General features: G+C 39.2%; 2 protein-coding genes across 7 annotated transcripts in view; one reads left to right on the forward strand and one right to left on the reverse strand.

Moving 5' to 3' along the window:
• LOC131543561 (activating molecule in BECN1-regulated autophagy protein 1A-like) overlaps positions 1-5,855 on the forward strand; it is a 109,062-nt gene extending 103,207 nt beyond the window's left edge. For 4 of the 6 annotated variants that reach the window (XM_058781014.1, XM_058781012.1, XM_058781019.1 and 1 more), the window contains one exon: positions 2,057-5,820. In XM_058781014.1, the coding sequence (XP_058636997.1) occupies positions 2,057-3,543 (1,487 nt within the window). In that variant the 3' untranslated portion in view covers positions 3,544-5,820. Of the gene's footprint in view, positions 1-2,056 lie in introns of all 6 variants that reach the window. The other 2 variants (XM_058781017.1, XM_058781018.1) reach the window with 2 other exon arrangements.
• A 132-nt stretch (positions 5,856-5,987) lies between these two features.
• Positions 5,988-13,767, reverse strand: mdka (midkine a). The gene is made up of 5 exons (XM_058781021.1): positions 13,613-13,767; positions 8,551-8,633; positions 7,608-7,775; positions 7,279-7,440; positions 5,988-6,839 (listed from the first exon to the last, which is right to left on the reverse strand). Exons 2-5 carry the CDS (start codon positions 8,630-8,632, stop codon positions 6,811-6,813), a joined length of 441 nt encoding a protein of 146 aa, XP_058637004.1. The 5' UTR covers position 8,633; positions 13,613-13,767; the 3' UTR covers positions 5,988-6,810.
• Between the last annotated feature and the right edge of the window lie 5,268 nt (positions 13,768-19,035).

Below are 19,035 nucleotides of genomic sequence, written 5' to 3' on the forward strand. Positions count from 1 at the left end.
TCAAAAGGAATAGGATAGGTGGTGTCTGGCTGTCCGGAGTGTGGCAGCGCTTTGATGCCTGCTGATGATCAGTCAGGTGGTTTTAAGAGAGAATAAAGATAAAGAGAGAGGCTGGGTTGGAGTCCTTCCTGGTGGGAAACTGATTTCAGATCGAATAGTAATAAAGATTTTTTTATGTCTTTACTCATCAAGAGTAGTTTAAAGCATTGAATAATTTAGGGAGGCATACTTCGCAAGTCTTTAGCTGCCTTTATTCGTGGTAATGGGCTGTAGTTTCTCTGGTTATCCAGAAGATGGCAATCTTCAAAAGATTCAGTATGACAGAAACAGCTCTAGAAATTAAAATGGGTAGTAGTAAAGAGATCTGAGTTGCATTAAACAGGTGTTTGCACATAGGATTAATACTTTAAGTATGACAACAGCTTCTCAGTATAAATGAAGGTGATAGATGATTCATGACCTGGAACCAAAACCTTCTCACATTTATGCATTCATAAGAATTGCTGTTTTTTACGTAGGCCTTTTTATATGGTAGTGCAGGGTGTCTGGTACGGCACTGTCTCTCGTAAAGTTTAGCATGCAGCATGCATCATGACAAAACCTCTAGAAAAAGCAGCCCTCATTCATAAATGGGATGCCAAAACCCTCAATATTTCATAAAACAAGATCCTTACTTGAATATCAGTGATAAATGAAGCAATATAAATATTAATTTTATGGACTGTGTGCATACAGTAAACATGCACAGAAGTGCTTGAGATGATTATTTTTCCTCAGCACTAAGGTTCTCAGGGTTCCATGTCAAATAATTGTCTTTAATTGTTCCTGAGCAGCTCAGATCATTAGGAAGCCCAGGGGGTCAGTTGAATTTAATGACAGGGTAGCTTTGCGTTCTTTGATTGGATATTGTTATAAGGAGTCGAGCTTGTGTATCTGAATAAAACATGAGCATGTTATTAAGGATTTAATTAATCTTCTCTTCACCTGAGACTGCTCACACTGATGCCTGAATGCTTTCACACTGTCAGCTTTCAACACAAATGTGTAGCTCAGTAATTATTTGCTAACATTTTAGAATAAGCTTGCATTAGGTGTCATGAACTAACAATGAACAACAATTTTTACAACATGTATTAATCTAGGTTAATGTTATTTTATAAATATACCATTATGTATTGTTAATTAATGTTTGTTCAAAATACATTAATGTTAAAAATATGTAGAAATGAACATTAATCAAGACAAATGCAGCAAAAGTATCATACATTATGTAATGTTTATAGTTATTTCATTAGCTAATTTTAATTAATTGAATCTTATTGTTACCAAATATTTCATAATAAATGATGGAAAACTTCTGGTTTGTATTTAATAATAACACTGAACAAAACTCATTTTGCATAAATTAACATTAAAAAACAAATACCATATATAAAAGTACATTGTTTTTTGACCCTAAAGACCATTCTTTGGTCAGATGTTAGTGTCAGTGGTGAGATAGATGATTAATTTTACACAGTTTTATATTAATCAAAGTATTTCAAAGAAATTCATCAAAACACAATCACTCTATTACACCAGACACTGTTGAAGAAGAAGAAATGTTTGAATTAATGTCTGATTCGAGGCTGCACAAAACTGCAAGAAAAAAAAAAAGTAAATTAGACTGAGATGTATAGGGCTGTAAGATTCATGATAACTATAACAGCTCTAAGTGATTTCAGAGCTGTTGAATTACTTCTTGCCAGCTGGGTCACATTCTACCAAACAAATGTACAATAGTATCCCAAAGGATTTTCCTCACCAATTTCTTTCTTTCCATATGGGCACGATTACAGAAGTCATGGAGAACTGGGTGTCTTCCTTTTAATACAAACAGCATATTTATATTTCAGGATGCAAATGAATGCTCTGCAGTAGTATGCATCATAATAAATGTCATGCTGTTCTTCCATATGCAAACACTGCCTATATTTTTATCAGTCTATGATTATTTTAAAGGATTGCATCCACACATTCTGAAATCATTTATTTATCTGTTGTGTGTGTATTTCAGGCTCGTTGAGCAACGTATCCAGTGATGCCAACTTCAGCTGTGACAGCGGCAGCACCAATGGCTCATGTGCAGCGGTTGAGGCGGACGGCGACAGCCCCTACAAGACGGTGGAGATGGTCTTCATCGCACTGGTCACAGGATCCCTCAGTTTTGTCACCGTTGTGGGCAACATCCTCGTCATGCTCTCAATCAAGGTCAATCGACATCTCCAGACCGTCAACAACTACTTCCTCTTCAGCTTGGCCTGTGCAGATCTCATCATCGGTGTGTTCTCCATGAACCTTTACACCGTCTACATCATCAAGGGCTACTGGCCGCTCGGCCCTGTTGTGTGTGACCTGTGGCTCGCGCTGGATTACGTGGTCAGCAACGCTTCTGTCATGAACCTTTTGATCATCAGCTTCGACCGATACTTCTGTGTGACCAAACCCCTGAGTTATCCCACACGCAGAACCACCAAGATGGCCGGCCTCATGATCGCCTCCGCCTGGATCCTGTCTTTCATCCTGTGGGCTCCCGCTATCCTGTTCTGGCAGTTCATCGTCGGAGAACGGACCGTAGCGCCTGGTGAATGTTACATCCAGTTCCTTTCCAACCCCGCGGTCACGTTCGGCACGGCCATTGCTGCGTTCTACCTGCCAGTGGTCATCATGACGGTGCTTTATGTGCACATCTCTCTGGCCAGCCGCAGCCGTGTGTCCAAGCAGAAGCCTGAGGCCAAGAAGGAGAAGAAAGCCCCAAAGTCTAGCAGTCTGCTCAAGAGTCACATCTTGAAGCAGAACAACAACAACCAGTCTCCTCCTAAGCCCAGCCTGGATACCTGCTCTACGGTGGACACCATGAAGAACGGCAAACTAGACGAGTCTGTGGTGTCCGCTAAAGCCGACTCCTGCGTGCAGCCGGAAGAGAAGGAGAGCTCGAATGACTCCAGCACGGCCAGCATAGCACCTAAAGAGCCTAAAGAACGAGCGAACAGTGAGGCGACTTCAGAGGCCGGCCTGACACCTGCTCCGGCAGACGCACCTAAAGTCAACGCTCAATCCAAATGGTCCAAGATCAAGATAGTCACCAAACAAGCAGGAGACGAGTGCATCACAGCCATCGAGATCGTCCCACCGAACAGTACCGGCGAGAGGCGCTCCATCCCCGTGAACCGTCCCCGCACGGTGGCTCGCAAGTTTGCCAGCATCGCCCGCAGCCAGGTGAAGAGGAAAAGGCAGATGGCGGCACGAGAGAAGAAAGTGACAAAGACAATCTTCGCCATCCTGCTGGCCTTTATTATCACATGGACGCCATACAATGTGATGGTTTTAATCAGCACGTTCTGCCAGTCGTGCGTTCCAGACACAGTCTGGGCCATTGGCTACTGGCTCTGCTACGTTAACAGCACCATCAACCCCGCTTGCTATGCACTCTGTAACGCCACCTTTAAAAAGACCTTCAAAAACCTGCTCATGTGCCAGTATAAGAACATCGGCACCAGATGAACTAAGGGAAGAAGCAGCGAGCGGAGATAGAGGGTATGATATGGAAGGTACAATTGGCTGCCCCAGCTCTTCTGGCCCTGATACCTTTGAAATTTTGGAAGGCACTGTGCAGTACATTGTGAGGCTTCATAGTCCCATAATGCTGAAACAGTGCATCATAACCAAAAGTTTATGTTTTAAGGAATCAGAGTTTACAAGAAGATGATGGAGAGTTGGACAGGAGACTGAATCACCGAAGAAATCAAGCTGAGGTCATGAAGCAAATGACTTTTCCAGTAATCTGATCATTGCTGCACTGCTAAGACCACTGGAATTTTGCACTACAGTAATGTGAAGATCAAGGCTATGACATTGCTTTAGAGAGGCCAGTCATGGCTCATTATTCCCAAAAGCGAAGCGAGAGAATCGCAGCAAATATAAACCACAAGAGACTTGACGAATTACAGGGTTCTTTTGATTCACTTAAATTCCCAGTACAGCACAAATGGTATCAATCAAGTCCTTTTGGTTAGTATCGACACTGTTTCTGACCCAGACTTCTGTGACAGGATGCAGATTCATCATGCAGAGGCGAAGAAGATGTGATTGGAGAACATATCACAACCAGAACCGATAACATATGGAAAAGCTTCCTGTTTGACTGTCCCAGAAAGCATGGTCCTCCCGAGTGAGATTCAGTTTCCTATACCTGCACCTTCCACTTTTCAAATGAAGGAAGTCATAGACTGAAGCTGCTTGCTGACCACAACAGCTGTGTAGTCCATTACATTCAGAGCGACAAATTCAGGGCATGTGGTTCAGCTTGGGAGAAGTTAGTCATCATTATCCTCTTAGCGTGATCCTCTTGAGGTTCTGGAATAGGTCAAAATTCAAAAGGATCTCCTCAATGGATTGGGATAGGCATTATAGACTTGAAACGGGATGAGACACTCTATACTGAGCTGAGAAATGTCACTGTAAAGGTTTGATCTTACAGAGGTGTGTAAATATGTTTAGTTATGATGAATATATGCTCTTGAAAGTATTATTTCTTCCCTGCATTTGATGTCTGGATGTTTGTGTTCCTCTTGTATTTAGTTGGTGATCTTCATGTGATTTTACAGATTAAATATTAAATGTATTGTTGTCTGTATGCAAAACTGTTGAAACCATTTATAATTTGTGATATACTTGGGGAAAAAAATAGGAGAAGACTAGTACATTTATTTAACCTGTTTATAAGATGTTCAATTTCAACCATAAATTTGAGAAATGGAAAATTGGTTTTATTTCCCTCTGTAAAACACAATGTTGATTTAGTAAATACCCACTTCATAATATCGTTTTCTCATGGTGCAATATAATTTTGCCTCGTTTGTTTTTAAATACAGTTTGTAACTGATGAAACTGCAGCATGGAAACCAGAAGGAATGATCTCCCACAGTTTGTTTGAGAACATGTGGTCAGAATTAGCACAGAGGGAGAAATGTGTTGATGTTTTAGGGCTCATGTTGTTACATTATTAACAAGCTGCCAGTTTCAGCAATTACAGACTTTAAAGCATTAAACCAAAGAGGTCGTGGCGCTCTGGTCTGTTATTAGGCCTAGTCTGCAAGAGAGATTATTCATTCATTAGCATCATTTTAAGATGCAGAGACTTGCCTCTCCAACGTCTTGGGTTTGGTTTCATGTTTCTACCTCATATACACATCAAATTTCCATTCATAGCGTCTGCATCTCCAAACCAGCCCTGAATCTCTTTTTAATGAGCAGTAAAGACAGACTAAGTGACTATTATGCCATTGAAAAAGAATTTAAAACCAGATTTCCATTTTTCTGAATGTTTTAAACTTGCCAAATGCTTTGGTCTTCTTCTGATACATGAACTGTGTTGAAGTAGGCTGTTCACTACAAATCTTAGTCATTCAATGATGTGCTTTTATAAAAAGTGTGATGCAAAATCTAAGACTTCACATTGGAATATATGAAACTATAACTCCTTTTGTAACCGTACTAAAGAAATTCAATCATGCAATCCGATCGGTTACTAAATATTGTTCTTCTGCAATTCCGAAAATAGCAAAGATCAAATCTTTGCATCTATTAGATGACCAATACAGCAAAATGACTTTGCCAATCATGCTCTCTTTCCTTCGGCCACTTCAAATGTTTATAAAATGTAAATTATTATAGGGATTAATAAATACATCCCTCATTTAAATGTACCTGCTGAAGGGCAAAGTCAATGTTTATTACCCCAGTGAAGCTGATGGAATGAACACACTGTAATTATTGACTTATCTATACCACTGCCCTTAAAGAGCCAGTGTACATAAGAGTGTATGGTTCTTTTTCTATTGCATAAAGCTTAATAAAGATCTTAAGCGCACTGACCAGGAGGAGAGGAAAATGCTTATTCTGTACATATTCATAAACACACATATTGTTTTGCATAATGAGAAATTTGGAGGGCTCAAGTGTCTTTAATAATGAACTGTCATCACTCATTTACCTTTAGTTAACACTACATATAACACACAACGCTCAGTAACAAAACATTACTGTCTTTCTTAAATGCTTATAAAACAGGTTTGCACAAGAGGGAACGGTCTCCTCTCCATGCAGTTTAATGCTGGTAACCCTCTGTCACCCTTAGGTCTGTTAGTAACAGTCAAGTCAAAAGGAAAAGTAACAGTATTGGGGTATTTTCGCTTTTACATAAACTACACCTTTTATAGAAAAAGAGAAATCATTTATTTCAAACAACACTCCTCAGTTTTATATTTTAGGATACAAAAAAAGAGAAGGGTGACTTATCCAAACACTACTTGTATACCCCACTAGTAATATAATCCTGTAAATTACACAATTTTACAAAACCAAATTTGTAAGTAAAACAGTAATAAAATAGATGTGTCTGATTGAGTTCTACTGATTGTTGTCCTTTAGCAAATGAGAGGCCTGAGGCTTACACAGCTGATAGATAGTAGAGACAGAGAGAGAGAGAGATCTGTGCTGGAGGGAAACATCAGAGGAATGGGTCAACTACAGGGCACCACACGCTAAACAACGGCATTTTATTCTCCCCTCCCCCACACATGAAAGAGTCACGTAACGTGTCAAATACTCAGCTGGTTCTCTGTCATAGTCTTCTAAAGCTATGTGTTTGTGGCTGTAGTGCGAGTTCCGCTCATGTTGAAGAACACTGAGTATAGAGATATAAAAGGCCGTGTTTGGATGACGAATGATCACGGGGTGTTTACTGCTCCTCTGGATCTCTTGCTCCCTTTAGTTCCCTTTCCCCTTGCCTTTCTTTCCTGTGGAGAAATCGACACAAAATCTCATTATTCAGATCCAGCGGTAAACCCGAACATCTTGACGACGCCTCCCTGTCTCACGCTGGTTAGGAAATGCATATGCTCTAAGAAAATAATGCTACAGTATTATTGCTTGCATTCACATTCAGATAAGCATATTAACCACAAACATACGATTTGAAAGGACTGACTTAGACATCTGTCTCTTATGTATGAGCAGAGGTTCATTATTGATTTCAGAATCCCACTCAGACACCCACCACGGCCAACAGGCCAAGATTACACAACCAGAGCAGATTACACGCATTACTGTTTCCATTCAGCCAAACCAAACTAAACTACTGCTTACAATGTAACACCTGTTGAGTTATGCGTGTTTGAGGAGGCTCTTATTAAAAAACTTAAATATGTCTGTATGTTTTGTGTTTTGAAGGTGTACCTTTGGGTTTGTTTTTGACCTTGGTGGTGCAGGGTTTGGACACAGAGATGGTTTGCTGACAGTCGACGTTGAAGAGAGCCTTTATAAGAGTGCCAGTGCGGCTCTTTGTGCTTGTGGCTGTGTCACACTCGCCCCAGTTACCAAACTTATACTTGCAGTCGGCTGCATGAAATGAGTTACAATTTAGTATGCAAGATCATATGAAATGCACAGAACAAACAGAAATACACAGCAGCACAAAAGCACTAAATATAAAAATGAAATGCCAGAAATAAAGTGAGGGCTAAATATAATAAGGAAATTTCAGCTGATTGACCAGTCTCACTCACCTCCAAAGTCTTTCTTCCAGTTGCAGGGCACTCGGCATTTGACTTTCTTGGTCTGCTCATTGCAGGTGCCTTCCCTCGTGCCTGTTCCACAGTCCCCGTTATTGGCCACACAACTGCCGTAGCGCCACTCCGCACAGTCCGAACCACCCTTACCTCCTTTATTCTTCTCTGTCACATGACACACAGGTAACGTCATTTCATTTCTCCCCTACAGCCAAGTATCACAGAAACTCATGCAAAACTGCTTAGGTTAAAAAGCAACACATTTTTAGTGATATGTCAGTATTTGCTTAAAGGGATAGTTCACCCAAAACTGAAAAGATATTTTGAAGAATGTTGGTAACCAAATAGTAGCTGGTAGCTACTGGCTTCCATATTCCATACTATGGAAATCAGTGGCTACCAGCAAGTGTTTGATTACCAACATTTTTCAAAATATTTTCTTTTACATTCTACGGAAGAAAGAAACTCTTGAAACCACCTGAACTGTCCCTTTAAGGCCGGAATACACTAACATTAAATGACTTTAAAAATCAGAACAGATTTTAATCACACTTGTCACATATGTAAATGGTTACAGAAGAAAAAAAACTGGGCAATATACAGTAAACATTTGAAAATCACACACCATCAGACTTTCAAGCCATTCCTAACACAACAAACATGTGCCCCTCTTTTATAAAAGAAGCATGATGAATTGAAAATATGCATTCTAAAACAATGCAATTTTCTATAAAATGCCCAAAATTTGTAGACTGGCTCAGACTTTCAGCAACTAGCGCTGACTTGTCCAGACTCGAAATTGGGGCAAAATCTGTTCAAAAGTAGTGTATTCCAGCCTTAAGTTTCAAAGTGAGAAATCACAGGATATAATTCTATATGGGAGCTGAACTAATGGAAGAAAGGAAAGAGGGGAGAGATGGTCTCTTCCAATATTTTATACCTTTCTTGTTTTTCCCAGCCTCTGTGGTCACGATCATTAAGGCCACCAGCACCACGATGAGGGTGGAAAACAGGCCACGCATTCTGAAAAACACACAGAATCATCAGCTGTTGCAGAGCAAAATTGCAGTTTTCAGTAACTGAACAATTTCTGTCATAAGAACTGTTATCAAAGGGCAGGACAGTAATCGAGCCATCTATGCTGAGGCGTTACTTCGCCCTTTTAATATTTCAAATTCCCAATTAGAGATGAATGAATGGAGCTGATAAGGGTGATCATTCAGAATGATTAATTCGAGCTTCACTGACTGAATTCAACGGACTGGCATTAAAATGTCGCAGACTTGGCTCGTGCAAACACAAAAGGTCATAATGCTGAAGGACTGCATGATTCTCTGCTATCACTGCCACCACATTACAATGTAACAACAGCGCTTAAATTTCTCCAGCCGCCCACAGAAATGGCACACAAACACATCACACAGAAATATGATGTAACAGCCACTGAAATGGGAGAATACATGGTGAATTATGATAATATGACGTTCTTGGCACTGAAAGCACTGCCACTGTACTAGCTTGTTGCTTTGAATCAGGAAACATAAACATCCAAAACGACACAAGAACATTCGCAACCCTGACTAACATCCATTCACACTCAAAAGAAAGAGACTTGATGTGTGTCTTTGAACGTGTCCTTCTGTCCTGCTGGCATCCGGCTCCAGAGACTCACAGTCCTCACATCTGCGTTTTCTCCGTCTCTGCTCAGCTGTGTATAAATGGTGTAAATGAATAAATGTCTGTATGAAAACACCTCTTTTGCTCTTCTGCGTCTCAACATGTCAGCATTAAAAACTGAAAAAACCCCACAGCGCTGACAACGGTGGGACGTTTATTTCCATTAACACCGTGAATGGTAGGTGCAAAATTTCGATTTTTTTCAATCTCACATTTATTTGCCTGGATCATCTCAAATGAGGGTTTCTCCATGTACACAGATCTGCTTATATGGGTTTTGTGTTTGTGACTCCGGCTGCGTGAGCGCGCTCTTTAGCCTCTGCTTGTGATCTCCATGGCGATGATTCGCCCGCGTGCTGTGAGATAGTAGGAGCGTATTGTCTGCAGAGAATGGAATCATCGCCGCGGGACACCATTCTTCCGGAACGCTCCGTGGATATGAAGGCAAGAGGACTGAAGCAGCAGCTCACGCAGAGACGTACACTCACATATGGACCCACACAGATTACAGAACGCACATTCACACATCAGCCAGCTTCCCACAGACACATTTACTAACAACTCAGCACCATTGTCAGTGTGGGAGTGACTTTTTTGTCAATAAGACGACATCCTGGTTCAGAGTTGTGTTAGCAGGAAAAGCAATTAACGGTAACAAAAGCTGATCTCCTGTTGAAAGAGAGAACGGTCTCTGTAAGACGCAAGACTCAAAGCAGCCAGAATTAGCTGGACTGATGAAAAGCAGTATTGTACCGTCTTTGAGGATAATTAAGCATCTATTAGGTCCAAACACGTCTCTCGTTCTGACTATACCACTTTCCATTCATTGCAGTTGAAGTGTCTGTCCGTCCATTCATTTGCTCAATCACATTGGCCGTTTTGCTCCGGAGGGCCCATCGGATCACATGTTTTCTAGCTGCTCTTGTTCCCGTCGTGGTTGAGTGAAACATTCTGGACTCTCGCTATCTCTCAGCCGTAACTTCCAACTCAAACGCCGTCCCTCATCACTCAGGCGCCAGACCTTTATAGGTCACCATAAGCAGAGGCAGTAAAAATGCTTTCTACCTCAGTTTTTTCCCTCCATCTCTCAATCTCAGACACTAAATGCTCTTCTAAAGCAGTTTATAAAATATTCTGTTGACCCAGTAAATCCTGCAACTCCCTCCAAACAGTAATTAAGTGTCAGCCGCTCAGCGGAGCGTGACTAACCTCTCTCAGAAAAACACAAATCTCGAGCACCCCAACCCCCATTTTCCTGGCCCAAAAATGTCTTCACCCCCTCTCCGGGTCCAAAAAAATTCCCCCTCCTCACCTTTTTTCTGACCTTTCTCCGAAATCTCTCATCAGGCAGTCTTCTTTGTGGGATATGTGTGTGTGTGAATGATGGGGAGGGGGTGTTCCAGACATCCTAACGAGGCTGTTCTGACCTGCTGGGTCCACACACACACATACACTCTGAGGGTAGAAAGCCCTTTAAAAGCCCCATTCCTCTCACAGAAACACACGCTCTTTGAGGGCCTTACTCACTCATCATACGCCATGGGGCTTCCATTATCACAAGCGCAGAGGAATGCGGGACCGCTGGACACACACGGTTTCTCTTCTCTCCCCTCCTCTGGTCCTCTCTCCTCCCCTCACATCTTTTCAGAGCGTTCCAGCACCCAGCGCTCGAGTGTGCGAGTCCCTCGCCGCACAACCAGCTGGACTTCAAACTCATTTCCATAGCAGAGAAAACAACACAAAGCTCTGACCCACTTCACTCATAGTCAGACATATGGCACAGTTTCAAGCTTATCAGTGCCACTTTTCAATTACAGATTTCCATTTGGAGTATTTCCTTTCAGCAACTCTTAAACTCTATTACAAACGCTGAGTTTTTCTGTAAAGACTATATTAAACGGAGGTGCTTTCATTAAGTCAAAGCAGGCCCTTAAGGCTGAGCTGGTACTGTGCGTTAGTCTTCAGAGGGAGTTCAAGTCAGCACTGGCTTTATCAGTCATCTAAACCGCAGAGAGACAGACTGACAGACAGACACGGGGGAGGAGAGAGAGCCGTCTGGAGACTGTTCAAACCAAAAACAGCTGTTTAAGTTCACTTCAGCACAAGATTTACTCAAACACAGGTCTGAGGCTAGCAGTCATAAATCATTGTGAGTCTCCCATCATTCTTTCTGATGGGCGTGTGCAGCTGGGTGATGTCCACACACACACACACACACACAAAGGCTGTCACCAGTCCAGCACTGTGAAGCATTAGGTAAGTGTTACACCAAATGCTTTCTGACAGATGCTGTGACCAGGATAGCACTGGAGGCCTGTGAATCTGAGAGTTCAGAGTTAGTGAGGCACACACACAAAAATGAACATGTAACTACATCTGTGCTCCTTAAAGAGAAATCAGCAACTGAGACATGTTATATACATACCCTGAGGACATACACTCATGTATCCAGAAGCTGAGTTAAAAGCATATCTTTAATATGCAGAGGGCAAGAGGGCTTTGCAATATTGCTCTGAAACACACTCCATTTCTCCTCTGTGGTAATGTGAAATAAACCCTTAAATGCATATGAAACTTGCTTGGCTAACAAAACATGAGTGGTGTCTTATATAAATAATAACATGTCTATGTATAATACACATTTGTGCTCACTGCCCAGATTTATTTAAAGGAACTGGTTAACAATCATGTGATCAGTCTTCCCTCACTTACTGTCTGTTTTATTTTATCTGATCACAGTGTTTTGACCCAAAGAATCTCTCTGTCTCTCTCTCTGCTATATGCTCACACCAAACACAGGGCAGAGGCCAAAAGGTTGAATGTTTACAACTTTGCTGAAGTGCTGTGAAGTGGTATAGCTCCAAATGTGTAATCCCTTCAATAAAAGTGCATTTTTTTGCACTTTCTTAGTCCCACTCTGGGATGAAAAGGCCCTGAAAGTGTCTAAAGAAAGAGTGGGGAGGTCAGAATGCAGGTCAGGTGAAAAGGGTCTCTGAAAGAGCAAGAGAAGAAAAGATGGAACGCGGTCCTCTTCCTTTCTGCCCTGCACCCTTTGACCATACTCACTTTAATCACTCTATTCAAGAGGAGAGAGAGGGAGTGAATGAAGCCAAGAGCATTAAATGCACAATGATCCCTAACACACACACACACACACACACACACACACACACAAGATTTGAGTAAGAGAACTGAATTATGGTGATTCCCCGTTTAAGTTATTAGCTGACACACACACACACTCACACACACACACACACACACACTTTTCACATGCATCAGAAATGAAAAGACATTATTTACTATTTACATTTTAGTCAGGCTGAAATAAGCCAAAGTCAAATGTGCATAAAAAAATAAGACACTCATAACACTGACAAGCATCTCTGCAACACTATTGGTTAGTGTAGACCACCACCTGCTTTGTGTAAAAACTTTTTTGCAAAGACAGTCACAACAAGCTGCAACTGGGCACACTGAGTGCGAGTGAAAGGGGAGGCGATCCAGAACATGCCTAATGATGCCCAAAAATGCATTTATTTATTTATTTATTTTTGCAACAGCCTATAATACTAATACTATAATACTTTACTTAAAATAGAGAAATAGAGAATCATCTTATATTTGTCCACAACCAACTTAATTAGTTTAGAACTATTACTATTTCCTACTAAACCGTGTAATTTAGTGCCAAGTAGTAGTTTCATATTATCCACAGTTATTTATTTTGTATTATTTTATTCAAAATAAAGTCCACTAAAAGTATATATATATAGGCTATATTGATAAATAGCCTATAATAATACTTTATTACCTCAAATTTGTTTTTGTTCTATACAATCCTTATATTGTTTTTACGCAGAAACGTACAACTTCCATTTTCCTTTAAATAGTTTCTACTTGGATAAACTGATGGTCTTACAGCTCGTCCTGTGCAGCAAGCCGTTTCCTTCATTGCAGGAATGCAACAGCTCGCGCACCTCAGAGCGTCTAGTAGCCTGGATAACAAAACCCCTCAGACCAAATCAAGAGTATTATCAAATACTTCCATTGAATTCATACTGGATGTTTATCTAAACGCTCTTCTTTAAAAGTTTAACAGTCCTCAGAAAAATCAACTTTTAAAAATGTGTTTTCCGCACTTTGTTCGTGTCTAAATATTCTTATGTGTAGCTATATCGCGTGAAAAAATCTACATGTTCACTTTTTCGCTTTATAACTTCCCACTGGCACTTTTAAAAACGTTTAACGGAGTAAATCAAGCCGAAAAGCCATGTACTGGTCAGCTAACAACTGTTGATGTGAAAAGAGCAAATTTAACTCACTTGTTTTCTGTGTTGAAAGTTTCCACACTGAAGAACTGAAATGTCTTGCTGAACTCTTCTCCAGCATCCGCCTTTATGCGTCGCTCCGGCTCTTTGTTTCCCCCCAAACTAATTGAATCTGCTCCTCTGCCCCTGAACCCCGTTTAAATGAACCCCGCCGTGACGTCACAGCCCACGTCAGCCTCAGTCAGTAGACCTGTGCTGTTAAATCAACCCAAAACATGTCATAACAATGATTACATTATTAGACGCTATAATAATAATAATAGACTAAAAACAGCGATTCAGTATACTGTATAGGCTATATATGTATATAATGAAAAGACAACCCAGAGAAACCCAATAAGATTAAATCAAATGATCAAAACACACTAAGAAAACAAAACGACTGTGTCAACAGAGGATATAATATACTACCTCGACCAATGCTGAACTGACCAGTTATGACTATTTACAAATTCAGCATAGAGACAAGTAGACGTACTGTAGGAACCAGACTTTATACTCTAACCACATAAATATCACAAACAAGTACCATCTCAATTTTGCAAACCATCATTTAAAAATCAATGGAAATGTAATGGATACAAAGCTGGAATTTTGGTCTCTTACCACAAAAAGGACACCTACACCGATAAAAACAGGACAGTTTGAATCTGTAAAATACTTACATGTACGTATTGAGGAACACAGTAATATCCTGATTTCCAAATAACAAACTCTCTCTTTAAATCATAAAAGTACTTTCTTACAGTTTTGTGTATGTTTTTGTTTATACTGCAAATGACTAAATCGTTTTAAACAACTAAAATGTTTTCAGAGGCTATAGATTCTCTTCTTTTTGCCTGCTATGTGATTTTATGTGGGTGTATTTGTGAATGTGTGTGTAGACCCCTAAGGGCAGGAAACAGCGGCTCAATAGGACAAATGGTGCAGTCAGATAAACAATCTCTCTGCAGGCTGAGACAGGCCAGAACAGAACACATACAATGACCTGAGCCAACTCTACCCATAAAGCCATTCTCATAGCATTCACATACTGTAAAACCTACTCTTGCTATACAAACACACACACTTGTCGCACAATCATGCACTTTTAAAGCAGCACACACACGGCACCTATAAATCAATAAAAACTGACTGCAAACTACAAGGATGTGGCGCATCAGATGACATTTTGTTGATGGCAGAATGAAAAATTGATTTTTATAGTTTTTTTCTGTAAGCTTTACATTTCAGTCAGAGCACATCTTCTGTAGATCTTGCTTTAAAAAATAATGCCTGTAATAGCCAACATGCATTTCATTTGGTCACAAAGAAGTTATAGCATGTATTTTAAAACATTTAAAATAGAAGCAATTAAAATAATCTCAATTGGACATTTTTTTGGTGGTTGATAAATAAATAAGCAACTTCTGAATGCAAAGTACTGTCCATTTCACACATCCGCTCCAAGAGGATTTAACAGACCACAGGGAAAATGAGGGGCGATGGAGGAAATCAAAGTGGGGTGAGGAACAAAAAGAAAGAAAGAACGGGTTGAGAGGTTGGGAGGTTTATACAGGCTACATATTTTGTAGCAACCTGAAAAGGCAAGACCTCCTCCCTGCTCTCCACAGTGAAACCTCTGTCTCACAACAGAGGACCAGATGGAACAATCACTTGAATAAAAGGCAGCTCACAGCCACCACAAATGATCAACAACACCCCAACATTCCTCCTCTCCCCACTCTCTGCTTCTTTGGATCAACGGGAAGTCATGGGAAAGCTTGCCAAATGGGCAAAGGGTGAACCAGCATGTGAGTGTTTGTCCATGAAAAGGTTAAAGAGTTGAGGATGAAGTCTGTGCTTTCTAAGACAGAAGTGTAGCCGCCATTCACGTTGTGATTATTTAAAAGGCAGGGGTCACTCGGAGCATGACCAGAAGAATGGACTTCCTCTCACATACACAAGCTGAAGGTCTTTTTTTTACTCCAAAAATGAATAAATATGTAATAAAAGACAACCAAAATGACTTTAAACAAGTTCACAATTCAGAAGCACCCAAAACAGTGAAGACATTATTCTATTAAATAAATAAGTAAATTGTAATACTTTACAGCAAGGTTTTATTTGGCAGCATTAGTTAATGCTAGGTGTCATAAACTAACAATGGACACCAATTACAGCATTTTGTAAATCTAATGTTGATGGTAACACTTTATTTTAGGGTCTCTTAACTAGTTGCTTATTAGCATGCATATTACTAGAATATTAGCCATTTATTAGTAGCAATTAAGCACATATTAATGCACTATTCTACATTCCTAATCCTACCCAATACCTAAACTTAACAACTATTGAGGGAAAAGTCGTAGTTAATAGTGAATAAGTGTTCCCTATTCTAAAATGTTACCATTTTGATTTATGCATTATTGTTTGTTGAAAATTTATGTTCATTCATATTGCATTCAATCATGTTAATTTACACAACCTGAAAAATTTGATTAATAAATCCTGTAAAAAAATAAAAAATAGTTCAACATTAGTTTGCAAAGTATTCGCTAATGTTAATATTTTTAAATGATATTTTATATATATATATATTAATATTACATTTTATACCTGGGCAGTCATTTTCATACATAAATAAACAAACAAATAAATAAATATTGCAAAGAGCTCAGCTTAGCTATGACTACTCCAATACAATGGAACTAACTCGCTGAACATTGAATCAATATAGACATCCCACATCATCCGGATTCTACATTCATATCATATATGGTGATAACTCAGTGACTGATATCAGGACTCTTTTACTGGCTGCAGTCAGGGACAAGGAATTGCATTTCTCTTATTAATACCTGCTTCTCATTTCTGAGCCGGCAGCTCACTCCTTGCAGAGACAAAAAGAAACTCGGTATCAGAGTCTGAGGGAAATGTTGTTAATACATTCCAAGGATCATACAACTATATTAAAATTAAAACAGCTCTGAGCTGTTCCAGACTGCAAAGCCTCACATTCATCCATCTGTGGATTAGAGGGAGACCAGAATGCAATACAGAAGAATATAAATTTTTCACAGGCTCCTCAAAAAAAAAAAAAAATCTCACATTAAATGTAAACAGGGTTATTATCATTAACTAAAACAAAAATATTATTAAAACAAATATTAGATGAAAGCTTCAGTTGTCAAGTCAACATTTCAGAGTTGAAGTACTAAAATTACTTACTGAAAATAAAATAACTAAATAGAAACTGAAATAAAAATAAACAGGTCTTACAAATGTCCCACTAGCAAATAAATAGCCAAAACAACAACAATATACAAATTCAATACTGATGTGGACCATCTTATTTTAAAATAAGCAGCCACAGTATTTAATCAATCTATATGAAAACAATGGACTCAAGTATGAGGGATTGTTTACTCTGAAGAGTTTTTTTGTTGTTGTTGTTGCTTTTTTTTTGCTTTAAAATGATTATTCATAGGCGCTGTAAGATTAACACAAGGACAGAAAGATCACTCAACATCAGTCTCTTAAAATATCTGTGTGTTTTAAGCAACAAATGACCTTGCTGTTCAGTATGAAATATTCAGTATGCTTTATTATTTTATTAACCAGACATTAACAGGTAAGTTCATTGAAGAGATAAATATTAATTACATCACAGAACAAAATATTCATAAAACATTTCTTAAAACCCAATATATTGCACTGGAACCCATGCTTTCTGCTTTCTCCTTATCAAAACCTCTGACATATTCTAGCCTTGAATTGCACTGCAACTCAAAAAAAAAAAAAAAAAAAAAACCTTAAAAACCTAAAACTAGACACAAATTAGTGTCAATGTCAGATTGTTTTCCCTGTAAATCAATGAAAGAGGCAGTTCTTCATTTTCTTACTGCTTTCATGCACCTCAATGATGGCTAAAGGCTTAAGAGCTTAATTGAGCAAGAAGATACACAGCAACAAAACACATTCAGAAATTCAAAATACATACATATTACATTGCTTTGCCCTTTGAAAGTAAAAGTAAGGAGATTTCCATACAAGAATTGAAAAATGTGAGATTTCTTGGAAAATCTCATCTCTTAAGTAATGCTGTAAAAAATGGAGTGTGCATTCATAATGTTGGTGAAGTACTGAACATGGGGTCTCCACTATATGAAGAAAAATAGGATACTAGAGAAAAGTAAATAATGGCAAAAATAGTGCTTGCCGACAGTGTATTGCTGATGATAAGAGAGGCTGAAATAAGTTATGGATTTAAAACTGGGTTTTAATAAGATAATGGAAGGACATGTAAGGTCCAGCTGTAAATAGCTGCTTGAGAAAACATGTACGCATGAATTATTTATAATGAAGCACTGTACAGAACCATAATCATGATCTGTTGGTTGGACGAGAATAAATCGTAGCAGAGGAGATAATATGATGCTGCCAGCATCACTTACAATCTCTTCTGAATGTGCCACAGAGTGAATGGATCAACACCAAAACAAAAGAACCATATCATTAAAGTCTGGGTGATACAATCTTAAAACCAGACTAAATTAAAAGCAACAGTGGGCTAATGCAGGGCATAGACCTCACTTGCCCTTGGAGCTATAGAAATGATATGCTAAATGCAGTCAACGGCACTTAAAAACTGGCCATTCAAATATCAACTTCACCGAGTTAACAGCTGTGGATGGAGTTCATGCAGTAGAACATCATCATGCCAGTCAAGAATTCATATTGCTAATAATCACGTATGGAATTGTGGACATACATTTGTAAATCGCTTAAGTAATTTAAGGCTGTTGTATTTCTAAGGAAATACAAGTCCAAATTAATTAGATGTTTCGCAGAAAAAGATGAAGTGTTGCAAGGTTCTAACTGAATTTATATCACATAATTCTAAGATTTAACTACTACAGTAAATAAGAAATACTCGCTCTAAGTGTTGATGAATGAGTTCAAACATTTGCGGCAAATCTATGCCATCTGTTCTGCCCATTAGTCTGACAAACTCTAGTTTTAAAACTCACAAAATTGTCTCTTAATTCCTTCAATCACTGTGAGCGCGAGAGGTTCCTGTAGGCTGTTCATCTCAAATTCCTCTGCAAAGAAATGAAGTTGGCATGATTGTAAAAAAAGCTCTGTTGGTTTAAAGACCATTTACAGTGTCAGCCCATCTGCTAGCTTTGTTTTCTCCCAGAATGCATTTGTGAACCAGTGTCTGTCTAAACTATATAAAACCGTTTTTTGATTACTATAGTACAGGAGTTATTTAAGAACACCAATCTTCAAAATTCAAATGTATTTGCATCCTATACATATCGCCTTTACACTTCTCAGATGGAACATGAAAAGAATAGGATGAAAGGATGAAAAAAGGGGGGAAAACATCTCAAAGCCTTAAAAAAAGTCTTAGAATTTAAGAAAATCGATCA

Source organism: Onychostoma macrolepis, chromosome 07 (genome assembly GCF_012432095.1).
Source record: "Onychostoma macrolepis isolate SWU-2019 chromosome 07, ASM1243209v1, whole genome shotgun sequence".
NCBI classification, from domain to species: Eukaryota; Metazoa; Chordata; class Actinopteri; order Cypriniformes; family Cyprinidae; genus Onychostoma; species Onychostoma macrolepis.